General features: G+C 38.6%; 1 protein-coding gene across 9 annotated transcripts; it reads right to left on the bottom strand.

Annotated features, from left to right (window-relative positions):
- Positions 1-7,931: 7,931 nt before the first annotated feature.
- LOC117328159 lies at positions 7,932-22,604 on the bottom strand. Of its 9 annotated transcripts, none has more exons than XR_004532888.1 (9): positions 22,013-22,604; positions 19,853-20,601; positions 19,543-19,668; positions 19,228-19,415; positions 18,886-18,941; positions 14,711-14,901; positions 12,779-12,894; positions 8,371-9,964; positions 7,932-8,339 (listed from the first exon to the last, which is right to left on the bottom strand). XR_004532888.1 is itself a non-coding variant. In XM_033885556.1 (8 exons), exons 2-8 carry the CDS (start codon positions 20,594-20,596, stop codon positions 9,838-9,840), a joined length of 1,548 nt encoding a protein of 515 aa, XP_033741447.1. In that variant the 5' UTR covers positions 20,597-20,601; positions 22,013-22,604; the 3' UTR covers positions 7,944-9,837. The 9 variants fall into 9 exon arrangements, 1 of the variants encoding a protein (XP_033741447.1); XR_004532891.1 differs by having other exon boundaries at positions 7,932-8,331; positions 8,402-9,964; XR_004532892.1 differs by having other exon boundaries at positions 7,932-8,301; positions 8,402-9,964.
- Between the last annotated feature and the right edge of the window lie 1,544 nt (positions 22,605-24,148).

Here is a 24,148-nt window from a genome sequence, read left to right as displayed (position 1 = left end):
TCCGATTGACTTGCGTCTAGAGAGCCCTATTGAAAATGGCAATTTCCCACTGTATGACAACTCGATCAGAGCCCCATTGCTAACTAATCCCCCTGCTAGCCAGGAATAAGCCATTGGCTCGTTACTATGGTGAAAACACCAGGTTCATACATATGATCAAATTACACTTTTCGTTTCTCATTCTTTGAATAAAACTGATCTCAATGCTGCATGAGGTACATAATTTTATATCCGAATCTTAGGACGAGGACCAGACTGTCATGACAAATACAGTTTACGTTATACCAAATTCCTGTGTGATGTCATACACATCTATATATTCCTTTGTGATGTCATACACATCTGTATATGGTATGTAATATTCCAGTGGGATGTCATAAACATCTATATATGGTATGTAATATTCCAGTGGGATGTCATAAACATCTATAGATGGTCTGTGATATTCCTGTGTGATGTCATACACATCTATATATGGTATGTAATATTCCAGTGGGATGTCATAAACATCTATATATGGTCTGTGATATTCCTGTGTGATGTCATACACATCTATATATGGTCTGTAATATTCCTGTGTGATGTCATACACATCTATATATGGTCTGTAATATTCCTGTGTGATGTCATACACATCTATATATGGTCTGTAATATTCCTTTGTGATGTCATACACATCTATATATGGTCTGTAATATTCCTGTGTGATGTCATACACATCTATATATGGTCTGTAATATTCCAGTGGGATGTCATACATATCTATGTATGGTCTGTAATATTCCAGTGGGATGTTATACACATCTATATATGGTCTGTAATATAACTGTGTGATGTCATACACATCTATATATGGTCTGAAATATTCCTTTGTGATGTCATACACATCTATATATGGTCTGTAATATTCCTGTCATTTGACAGTCGTATCTTTGTTGTTCCGGTTATTTGACAGTCGTATCTTTGTTGTTCCGGTTATTTGGCAGTCGTATCTTTGTTGTTCCGGTTATTTGACAGTCGTATCTTTGTTGTTTCGGTTATTTTACAGTCGTATCTTTGTTGTTCCGGTTATTTGACAGTGGTATCTTTGTTGTTCCGGTTATTTGACAGACGTATCTTTGTGGTTGCGTTTTGATTTTTTTTCATTTTTTTTCGGCCATTATTGTACCGGTTATTTGACCGATCGACAAGTCGTTTGACATGTACCTGATTGTGTTTCTTTTCTGTAGAGAACCTAGTACATACCGGATGATTATCTATCCTAATAGGTTACACTGACAGATGCGTTGATACCGATCTTATACAAAACATAACAGATGTTTTATCAGATAGGCAACAAGTTATTCCAACGCGTGCTTAAAGTAAGCGGTGCTGACACAGTAGCGGTGTTATACAAGATGTTCGGAGTTACATACAAACAAAATTGTATCAGACACAAAACAGACCATCACTACACAGAATACAAGTAGGGGGAAATAACTGTAAAAACAAGCGCTGGCGTTATCTACTGTCGTTATGAACTGCACGCTACACAACCAGTGGTGTTGGAAATGGTATTTATTTCACTGAGTTTTAAGTTACAAATAGTTTTAGCGAATGTCTTTTATAACTTTAGAAATTTAACTTGTTACGAGAGTGAAATGGATACCGTATCCAAAAACACGTGCCGTGTGACTTGTTTCTAACAGAATAACTTTAATCAATATTCTATTATTTTTAAATTCATCCAATCAAGAACAAACCTATGATAAACCTACGTTAGTTACGTATTTCAAGTTTTAATTTCTGTACTTCTTTAATCCATCAATCAAACCGTCGTGGACTATACTGTATGTGCGAAATAATGTGTCATCTACTAAAGTGTCAACTAATCGCCGTCACTATATCATCGTTCTGGGGTCCTTGGTCTGGGACTGCTGGACGGACGTGTTATTTATAATTATTGTGATTGTGCATTCTGTGGGACACCTATTGCTTCAAACGGGCGAGAACATTTTGAAAGAAATCTTGACTTTCTTCATGTTTCTTACAGTTCTTGTCTTTAGTTTTAAAGCAATAAAGCCATCGACATCAAAAAAAAAAATCATTTTTGGACAAGTCGTTACAAGCGAACGTTGCAACTGTGAGAATGCCATGTGATTTATCCAATAGTCAGCACGTTTAAAATGACCAGATAGAGGAATAACATACAAGTGTATTGTAGTCGAAATGTATATTACTACATCGAAAGACCATAGTAAACATTATAACATATAGGTGTCTCTTGTGTGATGGTAGATATATTATGACGTGTAGGTGTCTCTTGTCTGATGGTAGATACATTATGACGTATCTCTTGTCTGATGGTAGATACATTATGACGTTTCTTGTCTGATGGTAGATACATTATGACGTGTCTCTTGTCTGATGGTAGATACATTATGACGTGTCTCTTGTCTGATGGTAGATACATTATGACGTGTAGGTGTCTCTTGTCTGATGGTTGAAACATTATGACGTGTCTCTTGTCTGATGGTTGAAACATTATGACGTGTCTCTTGTCTGATGGTAGATACATTATGACGTGTCTCTTTACTGGTGGTAGATACATTATGACGTGTAGGTGTCTCTTGTCTGATGGTAGATACATTATGACGTGTAGGTGTCTCTTGTCTGATGGTAGATACATTATGACGTGTAGGTGTCTCTTGTCTGATGGTAGATACATTATGACGTGTCTCTTGTCTGATGGTAGATACATTATGACGTGTCTCTCGTCTGATGGTAGATACATTATGACGTGTGTCTTGTCTGATGGTAGATACATTATGACGTGTCTCTTGTCTGATGGTAGATACATTATGACGTGTAGGTGTCTCTTGTCTGATGGTTGATACATTATGACGTGTGTCTCTTGTCTGATGGTTGATACATTATGACGTGTGTCTTGTCTGATGGTAGATACATTATGACGTGTCTCTTGTCTGATGGTAGATACATTATGACGTGTGTCTCTTGTCTGATGGTAGATACATTATGACGTGTCTCTTGTCTGATGGTAGATACATTATGACGTGTGTCTTGTCTGATGGTAGATACATTATGACGTGTCTCTTGTCTGATGGTAGATACATTATGACGTGTAGGTGTCTCTCGTCTGATGGTAGATACATTATGACGTGTGTCTTGTCTGATGGTAGATACATTATGACGTGTCTCTTGTCTGATGGTAGATACATTATGACGTGTAGGTGTCTCTTGTCTGATGGTTGATACATTATGACGTGTGTCTTGTCTGATGGTAGATACATTATGACGTGTCTCTTGTCTGATGGTTGATACATTATGACGTGTGTCTCTTGTCTGATGGTTGATACATTATGACGTGTGTCTTGTCTGATGGTTGATACATTATGACGTGTCTCTTGTCTGATGGTAGATACATTATGACGTGTCTCTTGTCTGATGGTAGATACATTATGACGTGTGTCTCTTGTCTGATGGTTGATACATTATGACGTGTCTCTTGTCTGAAGGTAGATACATTATGACATGTGTCTCTTGTCTGATGGTAGATACATTATGGCGTGTCTCTTGTCTGATGGTAGATACATTATGACGTGTAGGTGTCTCTTGTCTGATGGTTGAAACATTATGACGTGTCTCTTGTCTGATGGTAGATACATTATGGCGTGTCTCTTGTCTGATGGTAGATACATTATGACGTGTAGGTGTCTCTTGTCTGATGGTAGATACATTATGACGTGTCTCTTGTCTGATGGTAGATACAGTATGACGTGTGTCTCTTGTCTGATGGTTGATACATTATGACGTGTGTCTCTTGTCTGATGGTAGATACATTATGACGTGTCTCTTGTCTGATGGTTGAAACATTATGACGTGTAGGTGTCTCTTGTCTGATGGTTGATACATTATGACGTGTCTCTTGTCTGATGGTTGATACATTATGACGTGTGTCTCTTGTCTGATGGTAGATACATTATGACGTGTCTCTTGTCTGATGGTAGATACATTATGACATGTGTCTCTTGTCTGATGGTAGATACATTATGACATGTGTCACTTGTCTGATGGTAGAAACATTATGACGTGTCTCTTGTCTGATGGTTGATACATTATGGCGTGTCTCTTGTCTGATGGTAGATACATTATGACGTGTAGGTGTCTCTTGTCTGATGGTTGAAACATTATGACGTGTCTCTTGTCTGATGGTAGATACATTATGGCGTGTCTTGTCTGATGGTAGATACATTATGACGTGTGTCTCTTGTCTGATGGTTGAAACATTATGACGTGTCTCTTGTCTGATGGTTGATACATTATGGCGTGTCTCTTGTCTGATGGTAGATACATTATGACGTGTGTCTCTTGTCTGATGGTTGAAACATTATGACGTGTCTCTTGTCTGATGGTTGATACATTATGACGTATCTTGTCTGATGATAGATACATTATGACGTGTCTCTTGTCTGATGGTAGATACATTATGACGTGCAGGTGTCTCTTGTCTGATGGTTGAAACATTATGACGTGTCTCTTGTCTGATGGTAGATACATTATGGCGTGTCTCTTGTCTGATGGTAGAAACATTATGACGTGTGTTACTTGTCTGATGGTAGATACATTATGAGGTGTCTCTTGTCTGATGGTAGATACGTTATGACGTGTCTCTTTACTGGTGGTAGATACATTATGACGTGTAGGTGTCTCTTGTCTGATGGTTGAAACATTATGACGTGTCTCTTGTCTGATGGTAGATACATTATGGCGTGTCTCTTGTCTGATGGTAGATACATTATGACGTGTAGGTGTCTCTTGTCTGATGGTTGATACATTATGACGTGTCTCTTGTCTGATGGTAGATACATTATGACGTGTAGGTGTCTCTTGTCTGATGGTTGAAACATTATGACGTGTCTCTTGTCTGATGGTAGATACATTATGGCGTGTCTCTTTACTGGTGGTAGATACATTATGACGTGTAGGTGTCTCTTGTCTGATGGTAGATACATTATGACGTGTGTCTCTTGTCTGATGGTAGATACATTATGACGTGTCTCTTGTCTGATGGTAGATACATTATGACGTGTAGGTGTCTCTTGTCTGATGGTTGATACATTATGGCGTGTCTCTTGTCTGATGGTAGATACATTATGACGTGTAGGTGTCTCTTGTCTGATGGTTGAAACATTATGACGTGTCTCTTGTCTGATGGTAGATACATTATGGCGTGTCTCTTGTCTGATGGTTGATACATTATGACGTGTGTCTTGTCTGATGGTAGATACATTATGGCGTGTCTCTTGTCTGATGGTTGATACATTATGACATGTGTCTCTTGTCTGATGGTAGATACATTATGGCGTGTCTCTTGTCTGATGGTAGAAACATTATGACGTGTGTTACTTGTCTGATGGTAGATACATTATGAGGTGTCTCTTGTCTGATGGTAGATACGTTATGACGTGTCTCTTTACTGGTGGTAGATACATTATGACGTGTAGGTGTCTCTTGTCTGATGGTTGATACATTATGACGTGTCTCTTGTCTGATGGTAGATACATTATGACGTGTAGGTGTCTCTTGTCTGATGGTTGAAACATTATGACGTGTCTCTTGTCTGATGGTAGATACATTATGGCGTGTCACTTTACTGGTGGTAGATACATTATGACGTGTAGGTGTCTCTTGTCTGATGGTAGATACATTATGACGTGTGTCTCTTGTCTGATGGTTGATACATTATGACGTGTCTCTTGTCTGATGGTAGATACATTATGACATGTGTCTCTTGTCTGATGGTATATACATTATGACGTGCAGGTGTCTCTTGTCTGATGGTAGATACATTATGACGTGTAGGTGTCTCTTGTCTGATGGTAGATACATTATGACGTGTCTCTTGTCTGATGGTAGATACAGTATGACGTGTGTCTCTTGTCTGATGGTTGATACATTATGACGTGTGTCTCTTGTCTGATGGTAGATACATTATGACGTGTCTCTTGTCTGATGGTTGAAACATTATGACGTGTAGGTGTCTCTTGTCTGATGGTTGATACATTATGACGTGTCTCTTGTCTGATGGTTGATACATTATGACGTGTGTCTCTTGTCTGATGGTAGATACATTATGACGTGTCTCTTGTCTGATGGTAGATACATTATGACATGTGTCTCTTGTCTGATGGTAGATACATTATGACGTGTGTCACTTGTCTGATGGTAGAAACATTATGACGTGTCTCTTGTCTGATGGTTGATACATTATGGCGTGTCTCTTGTCTGATGGTAGATACATTATGACGTGTAGGTGTCTCTTGTCTGATGGTTGAAACATTATGACGTGTCTCTTGTCTGATGGTTGATACATTATGACGTATCTTGTCTGATGATAGATACATTATGACGTGTCTCTTGTCTGATGGTAGATACATTATGACGTGCAGGTGTCTCTTGTCTGATGGTTGAAACATTATGACGTGTCTCTTGTCTGATGGTAGATACATTATGGCGTGTCTCTTGTCTGATGGTAGAAACATTATGACGTGTGTTACTTGTCTGATGGTAGATACATTATGAGGTGTCTCTTGTCTGATGGTAGATACGTTATGACGTGTCTCTTTACTGGTGGTAGATACATTATGACGTGTAGGTGTCTCTTGTCTGATGGTAGATACATTATGACGTGTCTCTTGTCTGATGGTAGATACATTATGACGTGTGTCACTTGTCTGATGGTAGATACATTATGACGTGTGTCTCTTGTCTGATGGTAGATACATTATGATGTGTGTCTCTCGTCTGATGGTAGATACATTATGACGTATCTCTTGTCTGATGGTAGATACATTATGACGTGTGTCTCTTGTCTGATGGTAGATACATTATGACGTGTGTCACTTGTCTGATGGTAGATACATTATGACGTGTGTCACTTGTCTGATGGTAGATACATTATGACGTGTCTCTTGTCTGATGGTAGATACATTATGACGTGTCTCTTGTCTGATGGTAGATACATTATGACATGTGTCTCTTGTCTGATGGTTGATACATTATGACGTGTCTCTTGTCTGATGGTAGATACATTATGACGTGTCACTTGTCTGATGGTAGATACATTATGACGTGTGTCTTGTCTGATGGTAGATACATTATGACGTGTCTCTTGTCTGATGGTAGATACATTATGACGTGTCTCTTGTCTGATGGTAGATACATTATGACGTGTCTCTTGTCTGATGGTAGATACATTATGACGTGTCTCTTGTCTGATGGTAGATACATTATGACGTGTCTCTTGTCTGGTGGTAGATACATTATGACGTGTCTCTTGTCTGATGGTAGATACATTATGACGTGTGTCACTTGTCTGATGGTAGATACATTATGACGTGTCTCTTGTCTGGTGGTAGATACATTATGACGTGTCTCTTGTCTGATGGTAGATACATTATGACGTGTCTCTTGTCTGATGGTAGATACATTATGACGTGTCTCTTGTCTGATGGTAGATACATTATAACGTGTCTCTTGTCTGATGGTAGATACATTATGACGTGTGTCACTTGTCTGATGGTAGATACATTATGACGTGTCTCTTGTCTGGTGGTAGATACATTATGACGTGTCTCTTGTCTGATGGTAGATACATTATGACGTGTCTCTTGTCTGATGGTAGATACATTATGACGTGTCTCTTGTCTGATGGTAGATACATTATGACGTGTGTCACTTGTCTGATGGTAGATACATTATGACGTGTAGGTGTCTCTTGTCTGATGGTAGATACATTATGACGTGTGTCTCTTGTCTGATGGTACACTGTAGATAAGTTGTGCTGTGAAGGTGGTTCTTTTCTGGTGGTAGATTAACTCTGCTGTTTCTGGGTTATGTAGTCTTAAGGCAATAATTAAAAGGAAACAATGACTTTGAATAAATAACTTTAGTTTGTATCAATTTTAATTAACAATCTTACTTTGTACATTGTATCACAGATTGGGCTTAATACAAAATAAACAATGCTAGAATATTTCTTAAGAACGTTGACACACAATCTGTATGATACAGTAAAAGACATCCACAAATGAATTATCCAGAATACAACAGGGATATCATATCCGGTATAACACTTGTTAATCAGTTAAAAGTCTACAGTAACAAGCCTACTATCTAGTATCATATGTGGTAGCATTTGGTATCTCATTCCAATGGCCTTTCTGCACTGACACAATACACCTATGACCTTTCTGTACTAACACAATACACCTGTTACCTTTCTGTACTGACACAATACACCTGTGACCTTTCTGTACTAACACAATACACCTGTTGACCTTTCTGTACTAACACAATACACCTGTTGACCTTTCTGTCCCTGACACAATACACCTCAGACCTGTGACCTTTCTGTACTAACACAATACACCTGTTACCTTTCTGTACTAACACAATACACCTGTTACCTTTCTGTACTAACACAATACACCTGTGACCTTTCTGTACTAACACAATACACCTGTGACCTTTCTGTACTAACACAATACATCTGTGATCTTTCTGTACTAACACAATACACCTGTGACCTTTCTGTACTAACACAATACACCTGTGACCTTTCTGTACTAATACAATACACCTGTGACCTTTCTGTACTGACATAATATACCTATGACCTTTCTTTCCGTGACACAATACACCTATGACCTTTCTGTCCCTGACACAATACATCTGTGACCTTTCTATACTAACACAATACACCTGTGACCTTTCTGTACTAACACAATACACCTGTGACCTTTCAGTACTAACACAATACACCTGTGACCTTTCTGTACTAACACAATACATCTGTGATCTTTCTGTACTAACACAATATACCTGTGACCTTTCTTTCCGTGACACAATACACCTGTGACCTTTCTGTACTAACCCAATACATCTGTGACCTTTCTGTACTAACACAATACACCTGTGACCTTTCTTTCCGTGACACAATACACCTGTGACCTTTCTGTACTAACACAATACATATGTGACCTTTCTGTACTAACACAATATACCTATGACCTTTCTTTCCGTGACACAATACACCTGTGACCTTTCTGTACTGACAAAATACACCTGTGACCTTTCTGTACTGACACAATACACCTGTGACCATTACCTAATTTACCATTTCACCATGTACAGATATGTAGATATGTTGTTTGGCTACAGTATAATCACAGGAATGTTGAACTTTCTGACATTAAATATAATCATGTACACAATCCACGGACTCTTCAGCACAGTATGTAGACATGTTTATTATTATAGAAATTCAACGCTGTAAATCTAGCAGTGTGACTTTAGTACAATTTACACTCTCCAGAGTCACATGAATCACAAAGAATATCTTCATCTATCTTACTGGAGCTACATCTTATTTATTACAAACTTATACTTCAATCATTACAATGTTTAACTCTCTATATTATTTAACTGACGATGAGACAATATTCTTGGATGATCAACTGGCAGACATTTTCTTCAGGAATGAAACATTTATTAACAGAACGTTGAGACCCTTTACAAAGTCTGGAATTATCTATTTCCCATGGACTATCAATCAAAATCAACAGTCAATACATAATACATTAAAGGGTGATGTGGAAGTGAAATGATAACAATGTCAATTTTCATTTTAAGTCACTTTAGAAAAAAAATCTCTCTTTTTTTTATTGTGGAAATCCTTGTTTTTGTACACATATGTGTACAGTGGTGATGCAGCCAGTATTAGTTACATATGTAGCCATACAAAACTCATATCACCACATGATTGGTCAACGATGCTTAGGAGATGTACCAATTCCATTTACTTTCATCATCCTCATCGTCATCACTTTCATGTGGTCCTCCGTTCATCAGATTAGGAATGTGAGGTAGCCCCCGTCTCGAGTTCACTTTTCTCCAGATTCGCCTGGAAAAAAAAATCAAGAAATGAAAACTATAATATATTATTGACATATGTATTTACATTTTCTATACCCTACATTAGATACGTATATTGAGTCTAATCGCTGAAGTGTGTATGTAATTCTATACTCTACACCAGATACTTATTACAAGTCTGTTAGGTATGAATGATATGGAAACTTGAGATTTGTCTTTGTGAACAAATCATACTGTATCCCCTTCTCCCTTATTAGGTACTGAACATTTTTGGACCCAATTGACCTTTGACCTGAAAATGAAGACTGCAATGACCCAAGATGAATATAACACTGCACATCACCTGTATTAGTTCTCACTTATTCAACCTTTGACCTTGATGTTAAGGTTTCAATAATGCAACGACCAATCACTGCACTTCATCAGTGGATGATAAAGGTATAAAAGCAACTTCCATTAAGATATTGCTTATGGTTTAAAAGTTACCTCCCACCATATAATTATTGGGAAAATGAGTACTTATTTGACGTTTGACCTTGAGGCCAAAGTCACAGTGACCTAAAAGTACAGCACTGCATATTGGTTTTAGGTATTGCAAGTATATCACAAACTTTCCCATTTATGGCCTCAACAAAATTCACATTCATTTGACCTTTGACCTTCAAGTGAAAGTCACAATGATCTAATGACAGAGCATGGTGCTTCCCTTTGGGTGATAAAGGTATGCAGCAATTTTCATGAAGATATCTTCAACAGTTTAAAAGTTATCACCCAGACGAAAACAATTGGAAAAAAATTGCACTTATTTGTCCTTTGACCTCAAGGTCAAGGTCACAGTGACTTAATGGCAGTGCACTTTACATATAGGCTCAAGGTGTTGCAAGATTCATCAATGAATATTCAAAGTTAAGGAGTTGTGGCCAAAACAAAAAATGATCAGAAGTTTTGGAACAAGGTTAAAAAACAGAACTAGAATCAGAAGAAGGGGAGACAAAATACCATGAGTGAAGGTGCAAATTAAGACAGACATAATGTACATTATAATTAGATGTACTTAGTATATCAAGGAGAAGACAACCCCAGACTCCATAGAACTTAGTCGAGGATTCTCTACATAATGCCATTTCTATCTGGCTTCATACTGAAAACTCTACAAATATTAACTTAAGTTTGGATATTTGGTTAGGCCCTACACTTACTAAATATATACAACTTGTTGGGATATTTGGTTAGGCCCTACACTTACTAAATATATACAACTTGTTGGGATTTTGGTTAGGCCCTACACTTACTAAATATATACAACTTGTTGGGATATTTGGTTAGGCCCTACACTTACTAAATATATACAACTTGTACATGTAACAAGTCTTCCCAATGTTCAGATGCTACATGCAAAAACTGGCGATAAAAAATATGTGATTAAGGACAACGATGAGGACGGATGTCCCTACATTCTCACTTAGAATCCTTCTCACTAGTGTTTGAGACAATGAGGACTGATGTCCCTGTACACTTACTATCCCTCTCACAGCTGGTGTCTGTGACAATGACTGATGTCCCTGTACACTTACTATCCCTCTCACTGGTGTCTGAGACAATGACTGATGTCCCTGTACACTTACTATCCCTCTCACTGGAGTCTGAGACAATGACTGATGTCCCTGTACACTTACTATCCCTCTCACTGGTGTCTGAGACAATGACTGATGACCCTGTACACTTACTATCCCTCTCACTGGTGTCTGAGACAATGAGGACTGATGTCCCTGTACACTTACTATCCCTCTCACTGGTGTCTGAGACAATGAGGACTGATGTCCCTGTACACTTACTATCCCTCTCACTGGTGTCTAAGACAATGACTGATGTCCCTGTACACTTACTATCCCTCTCACTGGTGTCTAAGACAATGACTGATGACCCTGTACACTTACTATCCCTCTCACTGGTGTCTGAGACAATGAGGACTAATGTCCCTGTACACTTACTATCCCTCTCACTGGTGTCTGAGACAATGACTGATGACCCTGTACACTTACTATCCCTCTCACTGGTGTCTGAGACGAGACTGATGTCCCTGTACACTTACTATCCCTCTCACTGGTGTCTGAGACAATGACTGATGACCCTGTACACTTACTATCCCTCTCACTGGTGTCTGAGACAATGAGGACTGATGTCCCTGTACACTTACTATCCCTCTCACTGGTGTCTAAGACAATGACTGATGACCCTGTACACTTACTATCCCTCTCACTGGTGTCTGAGACAATGAGGACTAATGTCCCTGTACACTTACTATTCCTCTCACTGGTGTCTGAGACAATGAGGACTGATGTCCCTGTACACTTACTATCCCTCTCACTGGTGTCTGAGACAATGACTGATGACCCTGTACACTTACTATCCCTCTCCACTGGTGTCTGAGACAATGAGGAACTGATGTACCTGTACACTTACTATCCCTCTCACTGGTGTCTGAGACAATGACTGATGTCCCTGTACACTTCACCTGTACACTTACTATCCCTCTCACTGGTGTCTGAGACAATGAGGAGTGATGTCCCTGTACACTTACTATCCCTCTCACTGGTGTCTGAGACAATGACTGATGTCCCTGTACACTTACTATCCCTCTCACTGGTGTCTGAGACAATGAGGACTGATGTCCCTGTACACTTACTATCCCTCTCACTGGTGTCTGAGACAATGAGGACTGATGTCTCTGTACACTTACTATCCCTCTCACTGGTGTCTGTGACAATGACTGATGTCCCTGTACACTTACTATCCCTCTCACTGGTGTCTGAGACAATGACTGATATCCCTGTAAACTTACTTAGCATCCCTCTCGCTGGTGTCTGCTTGTTGTATAGCCTCTTTCAAGTCCACTTCCATTTCTTCAATACTTCTCTCAAAATACTCATTCTGCTTCAGTAGTTTCTGTACTTCAACCTATGATTTAAACAATTTCACAAGGATTAAAACATAACATTGCATGGAATGTGTTTTACATTAGTGTTTATCTAGTCTCCATATGTGGGCCTGATCTGTTGACAAAGTCTGTCTGGCTTTTTTTTTGTTTAAACAGCAGGTACTAACCATCAGTGTTTTAAAATCTTATAAATGTACTACTCAAGTGATGCATTCTGTGGCGATTAAGTTCTGATTTGACATCAACAGCTGTAAAGAATTTCTACATAGCACATAGAAGTAGTAAAACTTGGATAAATTTTACTAATTCCATATGAAAATAGTTTAAGTTATTATATTTGTAACAACAATGTCTACAATATGAATATCTCCCGTGAAAATAAGTTTTATTGTTAAAAATCCAATTCTGTAAGACATATATATATTATGTCCCTGATGTCACTTGACACCGATGTGCTCCCTCATTTCCTGACAGGTGTATAAAAACTAGGAAAACCTGTAAGTGGCTAGAGAGGTGTCACTAAATTGCAACAAGATGGGACAGGATGGGATGCAACAGGACAGGACAGTTCAGTACAGTATAGACCGGGATGGGACAGGACAGCTGTACAGGAAAGTACAGACAGGGATGGCACAGACAGGGAAGGACAGGACAGGATATACTGGAATGGGACAGGACAGGACAGTTCAGAATGGGACGGGACAAGACAAGAAATGACAAACTGGGATGTGACAGGTTTGTACATATGGAATGGGACAGGATAGGAAAGGATGGTACGGGTGGGACAGGACAGAACATGACAGACTGGGATGAGACAGGACAAGACAAGTCAGCACAGACCAGACAAGGATGGGACAGGACAGCTGTACATGACAGTTCAAATTGGAATAGGACAGAACATACTACAGCCAGGTAGGACAGACCGGGATGGGACAGGACATCACAGGACAGACCGGGATGTGACAGGACATCACAGTACAGGACAGACCAGGATGGGACAGGACATCACAGGACAGACCAGGATGGGACAGCACAGTACAGCATAGACCGGGATGGGACAGGACAGCACAGTACAGACTGGGATGTGACAGGACATCACAGGACAGACCGGGATGGGACAGGACATCACAGTACAGGATAGACCGGGATGGGACAGGACAGACCAGGACAGACCAGGATGGGACAGCACAGTACAGGATAGACCGGGATGGGACAGGACAGCACAGTACAGGATAGACCGGGATGTGACAGGACATCACAGGACAGACCGGGATGGGACAGGACAGCACAGTACAGGATAGACCGGGATGGGACAGGACAGACCAGGATGGGACAGCACAGCACAGTACAGGATAGACCGGGATGGGACAGGACAGCACAGTACAGGATAGACCGGGATGTGACAGGACATCACAGGACAGACCGGGATGGGACAGGACATCACAGTACAGGATAGACCGGGATGGGACAGGACAGACCAGGACAGACCAGGACAGACCAGGATGGGACAGCACAGCACAGTACAGGATAGACCGGGATGGGACAGGACAGACCAGGACAGACCAGGATGGGACAGCACAGTACAGGATAGACCGGGATGGGACAGGACAGCACAGTACAGGATAGACCGGGATGGGACAGGACAGACCAGGACAGACCAGGATGGGACAGCACAGTACAGGATAGACCAGGATGGGACAGGACTGGAAAGACAGTACAGATGGTATGGGTCAGGAGAAATATTAGCAACAATGTACCCTTCCCAAGTAAAAAAGGAAATTTATTATAAATTTGATGTCTATCAGAACTGTACAGCTACCAACAGAAAAGTTTTACCTCAGTTTCCTTAATACACTGTTCCAGATGTGTACACACGGTGAGGGGGACATACTGTTCCCGCAGTTTTGTTCTCAGATTGGTGAGATCATCCAGTTTCTCAAGGATCAAAGCTTTGGCATGCTCAATCTCATCAGCCAGTTCTGCCGGACCTTCCTCACGGAACGCACTGGACCTCTTCCTTTGTAGATCTACATTGTAAATGCATTGATTTTCAAATAAGAACCTTGACTTAATCTGACAAGTTAACTAGTACATATATTAGGTAATTACAACAGCAGATATCTTACAATACAAAAATGATTTGAGGAAGTGTCCTACAGAACCAGTTCAGTTAAGTTACACTCCTTGTGTCCTACAGAACCAGTTCAGTTAAGTTACAATTCTTGTGTCCTACAGAACCAGTTCAGTTAAGTTACACTCCTTGTGTCCTACAGAACCAGTTCAGTTCAGTTACAATCCTTGTGTCCTACAGAACCAGTTCAGTTAAGTTACAACTCTTGTGTCCTACAGAACCAGTTCAGTTAAGTTACAATCCTTGTGTCCTACAGAACCAGTTCAGTTAAGTTACAATCCTTGTGTCCTACAGAACCAGTTCAGTTAAGTTACAATCCTTGTGTCCTACAGAACCAGTTCAGTTAAGTTACAATCCTTGTGTCCTACAGAACCAGTTCAGTTAAGTTACAATCCTTGTGTCCTACAGAACCAGTTCAGTTAAGTTACAATTCTTGTGTCCTACAGAACCAGTTCAGTTAAGTTACAATCCTTGTGTCCTACAGAACCAGTTCAGTTAAGTTACAATCCTTGTGTCCTACAGAACCAGTTCAGTTAAGTTACAATCCTTGTGTCCTACAGAACCAGTTCAGTTAAGTTACAATTCTTGTGTCCTACAGAACCAGTTCAGTTAAGTTACAATTCTTGTGTCCTACAGAACCAGTTCAGTTAAGTTACAATCCTTGTGTCCTACAGAACCAGTTCAGTTAAGTTACAATCCTTGTGTCCTACAGAACCAGTTCAGTTAAGTTACAATTCTTGTGTCCTACAGAACCAGTTCAGTTAAGTTACAATCCTTGTGTCCTACAGAACCAGTTCAGTTAAGTTACACTCCTTGTGTCCTACAGAACCAGTTCAGTTAAGTTACAATTCTTGTGTCCTACAGAACCAGTTCAGTTAAGTTACAATCCTTGTGTCCTACAGAACCAGTTCAGTTAAGTTACAATTCTTGTGTCCTACAGAACCAGTTCAGTTAAGTTACAATCCTTGTGTCCTACAGAACCAGTTCAGTTAAGTTACAATCCTTGTGTCCTACAGAACCAGTTCAGTTAAGTTACAATTCTTGTGTCCTACAGAACCAGTTCAGTTAAGTTACAATCCTTGTGTCCTACAGAACCAGTTCAGTTAAGTTACACTCCTTGTGTCCTACAGAACCAGTTCAGTTAAGATACAATCCTTGTGTCCTACAGAACCAGTTCAGTTAAGTTACAATCCTTGTGTCCTACAGAACCAGTTCAGTTAAGTTACAATCCTTGTGTCTTACAGAACCAGTTCAGTTAAGTTACAATCCTTGTGTCCTACAGAACCAGTTCAGTTAAGTTACAATCCTTGTGTCCTACAGAACCAGTTCAGTTAAGTTACAATCCTTGTGTCCTACAGAACCAGTTCAGTTAAGTTACAATTCTTGTGTCCTACAGAACCAGTTCAGTTAAGTTACAATCCTTGTGTCCTACAGAACCAGTTCAGTTAAGTTACAATCCTTGTGTCCTACAGAACCAGTTCAGTTAAGTTACAATTCTTGTGTCCTACAGAACCAGTTCAGTTTAGTTACAATCCTTGTGTCCTACAGAACCAGTTCAGTTAAGTTACAATCCTTGTGTCCTACAGAACCAGTTCAGTTCAGTTACAATCCTTGTGTCCTACAGAACCAGTTCAGTTCAGTTACAATCCTTGTGTCCTACAGAACCAGTTCAGTTAAGTTACAATCCTTGTGTCCTACAGAACCAGTTCAGTTAAGTTACAATCCTTGTGTCCTACAGAACCAGTTCAGTTAAGTTACAATCCTTGTGTCCTACAGAACCAGTTCAGTTAAGTTACAATCCTTGTGTCCTACAGAACCAGTTCAGTTAAGTTACAATCCTTGTGTCCTACAGAACCAGTTAAGTTAAGTTACAATCCTTGTGTCCTACAGAACCAGTTCAGTTAAGTTACAATCCTTGTGTCCTACAGAACCAGTTCAGTTAAGTTACAATCCTTGTGTCCTACAGAACCAGTTCAGTTAAGTTACAATCCTTGTGTCCTACAGAACCAGTTCAGTTAAGTTACAATCCTTGTGTCCTACAGAACCAGTTCAGTTAAGTTACAATTCTTGTGTCCTACAGAACCAGTTCAGTTAAGTTACAATTCTTGTGTCCTACAGAACCAGTTCAGTTAAGTTACAATCCTTGTGTCCTACAGAACCAGTTCAGTTAAGTTACACTCCTTGTGTCCTACAGAACCAGTTCAGTTAAGTTACAATTCTTGTGTCCTACAGAACCAGTTCAGTTAAGTTACAATCCTTGTGTCCTACAGAACCAGTTCAGTTAAGTTACACTCCTTGTGTCCTACAGAACCAGTTCAGTTAAGTTACAATTCTTGTGTCCTACAGAACCAGTTCAGTTAAGTTACAATCCTTGTGTCCTACAGAACCAGTTCAGTTAAGTTACAATTCTTGTGTCCTACAGAACCAGTTCAGTTAAGTTACAATCCTTGTGTCCTACAGAACCAGTTCAGTTAAGTTACAATCCTTGTGTCCTACAGAACCAGTTCAGTTAAGTTACAATTCTTGTGTCCTACAGAACCAGTTCAGTTAAGTTACAATCCTTGTGTCCTACAGAACCAGTTCAGTTAAGTTACACTCCTTGTGTCCTACAGAACCAGTTCAGTTAAGTTACAATCCTTGTGTCCTACAGAACCAGTTCAGTTAAGTTACAATCCTTGTGTCCTACAGAACCAGTTCAGTTAAGTTACAATCCTTGTGTCTTACAGAACCAGTTCAGTTAAGTTACAATCCTTGTGTCCTACAGAACCAGTTCAGTTAAGTTACAATCCTTGTGTCCTACAGAACCAGTTCAGTTAAGTTACAATTCTTGTGTCCTACAGAACCAGTTCAGTTAAGTTACAATCCTTGTGTCCTACAGAACCAGTTCAGTTAAGTTACAATCCTTGTGTCCTACAGAACCAGTTCAGTTAAGTTACAATTCTTGTGTCCTACAGAACCAGTTCAGTTTAGTTACACTCCTTGTGTCCTACAGAACCAGTTCAGTTAAGTTACAATCCTTGTGTCCTACAGAACCAGTTCAGTTAAGTTACAATCCTTGTGTCCTACAGAACCAGTTCAGTTCAGTTACAATCCTTGTGTCCTACAGAACCAGTTCAGTTCAGTTACAATCCTTGTGTCCTACAGAACCAGTTCAGTTAAGTTACAATCCTTGTGTCCTACAGAACCAGTTCAGTTAAGTTACAATCCTTGTGTCCTACAGAACCAGTTCAGTTAAGTTACAATCCTTGTGTCCTACAGAACCAGTTCAGTTAAGTTACAATCCTTGTGTCCTACAGAACCAGTTCAGTTAAGTTACAATCCTTGTGTCCTACAGAACCAGTTCAGTTAAGTTACAATCCTTGTGTCCTACAGAACCAGTTAAGTTAAGTTACAATCCTTGTGTCCTACAGAACCAGTTCAGTTAAGTTACAATCCTTGTGTCCTACAGAACCAGTTCAGTTAAGTTACAATCCTTGTGTCCTACAGAACCAGTTCAGTTAAGTTACAATCCTTGTGTCCTACAGAACCAGTTCAGTTAAGTTACAATCCTTGTGTCCTACAGAACCAGTTCAGTTAAGTTACAATCCTTGTGTCCTACAGAACCAGTTCAGTTAAGTTACAATCCTTGAATAATGTTATCTCCACTTATTTCATAATTTGTTTTAGTACATAACTATGGAGTTTAGTTGACACCCGTATATGATTCATAATGTCCCTTAATTAAACCAGAATTCTTATAAAATATATATGTTTGGTCTGTGAATTTAAATTGGGCTGATCAATAAATAAACATTCAACATATACCGGAAATAACCCATTTATTTATTATTACACAAAATATTATCAACAATGAGAGTGCTAAGTTATCATGTCACTATACCTGGTTCAGGAACACTGGTAAGCCGTTCCTCCTCCTCCTCCAACATCCTCCTTAATCTGTGAGGAAAACATCCCAAATGTTATGTACTGTATATGACCAACAAATTACTGTGTTACATTGATCTCAGACAACTATTTACCACGCCATTTTATATCTATTCATTGTCACATTGATTTTTATCATTTAATTATGACCACATGAATTTGACTAAACTGAATACATGCTGCTACAGTATTCTGATTTTTGTTATAACTGAACACATTACCTATTGTGCCTAAAAATCTAATATCATAATCAGAATTACTCTGACTGTAAAATTGTTGATGTAACCAGTGTACATACTTTTGATTCTCTTCAAGTTTGTCTTTGGCTTTTTGTTCTAGATGAGCAACCCTGTCCTTAGCTTCCTGGAGGTCATCAGGGCGTGATGTTCCACGACTGGCCATCTGCTCTACTTGTTCCTTTAATAATTTACTGTGTTGGGGAGTCTGGGTGTCCAGGAGCTTGGAGATGTAGTTATCATATTCTGTCTGCAGTAAAAAGTATATACTTTGAATATATCACTATAAAGATCAATAATATGAACCATTTTCTACATGCACTTTACAAAACATTGCCTTTCCAGTAGCATGAACCTTTGATAAAAAATGACCCTACCTTGACAGCTCGAAGGATATACACAAATGTTGGAGAGTCCTCAATCAAGTCCTCAAATGTATTACTGTATATTTGCAGCTTGTGAAAATTAGGTCCCATGTCAAAAAAATTCATGGAATCAAGTTCCTGAAATAAAAATCATTCTGAATAATAATTAGCATTTAGTATCCAAAACAAGTAACATCAAATTGGTTATTAAATTATTCAGAAAAAATCTTATTCTTATTAAACAGATAGACAAACCAAATTACTGATATTTAATTTTGTTTCACATTTTTGTTTGTTTGCAGTTTTTGATTATGAAACTAACCTGCTGAAGTCTCTCTTCCAGATGTCTGACCGCTTTTTCACCAGACAAAACTTTCTTTTCATTTGATTCCTTCTTTTTTAATATATCTGTTTCAAAACTCATAAGTTTGATGTACTGGTCCTTCTTTGTGACACCCATGTGGTGTGTTGGTAAGAATGTATGTCTGAATGTTAGAAGTCCTTCCTCAGCTAGACTTTTGGCTAGGTCCTCCATCACAGTGTATTCATTGTCCTCCACAGGTGGCAGCTTCTTGCCTTTAGAGTTTGTAATTCTGGGAGATGATAACATCACTTCATCAGTCTTTAATTCTTCCACATAAACACCATCTTTTTCCATTTCTGTATAAAGTGACCTATTGGATGAAGCACTAGGACATTTTCTTGTAGATGTTCGGGATTCTGAAAATTTTCTAGGACTTTTTGATTGTCTATTTTTTGGATGTGTTGGCAAACTGCCTGATGTACCAATACTGAAATCGTACAGAACGTCCCTCATCTTATGATCTCGCTCTGTAGGAGGTCTTGTTTTCACCACAATGGTGCTCTTAGACTTAGATTTGGTTGAGAGAGGCTCTGGGTTGGTCTTATTCCATTTTTGGTTTCCCCACTGTGTCGGGGGTCTATACAAATTAGACTGGTTTAAGTGACCCCCTGCATAGTCCTTGATATCCTTTTTCTGTACAACTTCAGCATCATTGAGCAACTGTCGTAGTTGTTTGTGAGCTGTGAACTTGTATGCTGTCATCTTGACTGAAAAATAAAATGAAATGGTTAAATTGTTGTTAAATTTTTAAATTCTAAATTTTGCATTTTAAAAGTTCTACATTAAAACTGATTATTTCAAACAATTGAACAAGAACTGAGATATATCAAGATTTCCAACAAGCGAAAAGCAATTACATGTATGAACATAAATGTTTGTACATATGCACTACAACACAAGCATGCTATGCAAATCCAGCAAAATGGTTAAAGCTTTAAAAAAGGGGCATGACGACATACACATACTATTATTTCTTTATTGAAGGAAATCAAAATTGGGAGACAACATATCTGGGGGGAAATTGGGAAAGCCAAAGGCTGTCTGTGTTATATGAATTAACATCATATCATTATTCTCTTAAAATAACAAAAGAGTGCAGTTGTTTGTATGTATACAAATGTACATGATCATATTTAAACTGGCTATGGTGTTGTTGATTTTCTGTCAAAATACAGATACGTACAAGTATAAGTACAGATATGGGAAATAATCTAATATCCTTTGAGTGACAAAATAATGAGTATGCAAATGCAGTCCTATTAGTGATATAGTGTACTTAAAACTCCAGACACTAATGCTAAATATACATTGGTTTGTAACAGGAAATCCGATAAGATGACTTCACCATGGATTGAACCTGTGATTCTCCACATGCTAGTTCAATGCTTTAAGGAAATTCCCTCTAACATGAAGCTACATGTAGAAAGCAGCCATAACACTACGATAGTGTGTGAAGAGATACACAATAAATTTTCAAAACACAGATTACTTTATCAAGATGACTATATTAACTGTATGCGTTAAAACTATGCATAATTAAATATTCAATATGAAATATCCAAGATGAACACATTTTGAATGCAGTATACTTTAACAAAATAAAAATACAATATGCAAAATTTATTCTTCCAGATTAATTAGGCCCACATGAGGGCATAACCACTATATGGACAGTGCAAAATACAGATTACAGATACTTGACACAGACTACAAATGAATCTATGCAGTGGCAGATTGCAGTCATCAATAATTAAATGATAACCTAGAGGCGTGTACAGTGGTGTATTTAAAAGATAAATGGTACAAAAAAACGAAGTACAGTGTAACGGTGATGTTTTGTAATTATCTGTTAGGTCAGGATGTCGTGTTGCTTTTATGTTTAGTGATTGTGATGAGGAGAAAATGTCCTATGTATGTGTTATAGAAATAATGGGTATTTGCATATGCATTTACAGTAGTGTTGTGTCCTGCAGAACGTGCTGGTTTTTTTCTTTAGTTTGGTGAAATCGCTGATGGCAGATTAAATACTATTTTTGTCGTGGTATGTATCACTTTATTTATCGTGGTAATCTGTAAATACTTTTTAGTCTTTAAGTTTAACAAGGAGGTGTGTTTTACCTGTTTATTATGCACTTCTTTATGTTGGACTGTCAGGTCACTGCCCATTTCGGCGCCATTTTGTGTGTGATGTTTACATGACAACGCAAAGATTTCTGCAAGGGGAGATAATCACAACTGTTGTACAATTCAGGTCTCACACAACTAATTATTTTACTATATATTATTGTCAATGACTCATCCTCTTAATCGCTCATTTAATGTTCAAATGTTGTGAAATTTATATCAAATTAAAGATTGAAGTTTTCCCTACCAGAAATATGATGTTATTGCATAGGTTTAATAGCATATAAGAGCACATCAGTACTTGAAAGACAGTAACCCTGATATTTACAGTGGACAGGGGAACCCCCACATGGGGAATTCCCTACTTTTTACACGTGGAATCTTACATCTTACTATTTTTACCAGGAGTGTATATTTTAAAATCTCAAGACCTTTCTTTTAATTCTCGTATATAGAAAGTACCCATCGCAGGTGTTATTTACTCAGGAAATAGCTACAAACCTCAGAAACACACTTTTCATGGACTTGGTTCAGGGGGAACACCAGCTGCATGATTGGCTGAATTAGTTGTGCGAGACCTTCATTTGTAATATTATGAACTATGAGGTGCACTATTTATTCGCTGTATATTATATAATCGTAAAATATCAAGTCTATTTTATGATATTCAAACATATTTTCATAAAAAAAAATAGATTTAAAAAAAGGGGGGGGGGGGGGGGGGGGGACAAATAATTAATTTAGAGGCGTCTAATTTATGATATCGAAGCATAGTAAATAAAATACATACCCACAGCTGTAAGTCCGTGTTCAAATATCAGAACACTATTTCTATAAACAAATGCAGCTTATTTTGTCTGCCAACAAATGGCGCAAAAATAAAATATAGTAAATTTTAGTATCAATAAAATATCATCTATCAGAAATATTTAGATGGCATAAAAACAATGATACAACATATTTGAAAATTTTCTGGAAAACACTTTCTAGGCTTAGATACCAAAAGATATGTATTTTTTGATATGCTATAAATGAAGCATATATATAAAACATGATATAACAAGATGTACATGTGGTAATTCAATTATATTGACTGTAGATTTCCGTTGATTAAACAGTCTGGATTGATAGTTCGGCTATATCATTATAAAGTTTATCTTGGTTTAGAAAAAAATCTAGTCTTTGTTTGAATCAGCGCGGATATATAATATTTTGGTAGAGAGTTCCAAATGCGTGCTGTCCTCACAGTGAAATAGTTTTTTTCCCTTTGACACTGTGTTTGGAGGTTAAATCTTACTCTTATCTTATAGAGGTACAACATCTCTTGTCGTATACTCCTCTGATCTTCAATCATGTCCTCGCGCATACCTCTGTATGATAAAGCAGGTCATCAAGTTAATTTCTTTTTTCAACCTTTCTTCTTATATCTTTCGTAGAACAGTCCGGGTAGGCATTTTGTGGCTCGGCATTGAACATTCTCAACTAAATCGATGTTTGGTTTGGTTTATTTTGTTTAACGTCCTATTAACAGCCAGGTTCATTTAAGGACGTGTCAGGTTTGGAGGTGGAGGAAAGCAGGATGATTATGTCACGGACTACGGAACACGTGATTATGGACTAGCGTGTTTCTTTATGCCTATTCAAGGAGTAGCGTGAGTCATTCTGTCACTCACGGAGAAACGTGTGTCATTATGTCAGGGAGTAGCGTGTGTCATTATGTCACGGACTAGTGTGTGTCATTATGTCACGGAGAAGTGTGTGTCATTATGTCACGGACTAGTGTGTGTCATTATGTCACGGAGTAGCGTGTGGCATTATGTCACGGAGGAGCGTGTGGCATCGTGTCACTCACGGACTAGCGTGTGTCATTATGTCACGGACTAGTGTGTGTGATTATGTCACGGAGTAGCGTGTGTCATTATGTCACTTACGGACTAGCGTGTGTCATTATGTCACGGAGGAGCGTGTGTCATTATGCCACGGAGAAGCGTGTGGCATTATGTCACGGACTAGTGTGTGGCATTATGTCACGGAGAAGCGTGTGGCATTATGCCACGGACTAGCGTGTGTCGTTATGTCACGGACTAGCGTGTGTAATTATGTCACGGGCTAGCGTGTGTCATCATGTCA

Source organism: Pecten maximus, chromosome 5 (assembly GCF_902652985.1).
Source record: "Pecten maximus chromosome 5, xPecMax1.1, whole genome shotgun sequence".
NCBI classification, from domain to species: Eukaryota; Metazoa; Mollusca; class Bivalvia; order Pectinida; family Pectinidae; genus Pecten; species Pecten maximus.
This window is presented reverse-complemented; position numbering and strand designations above follow the sequence as displayed.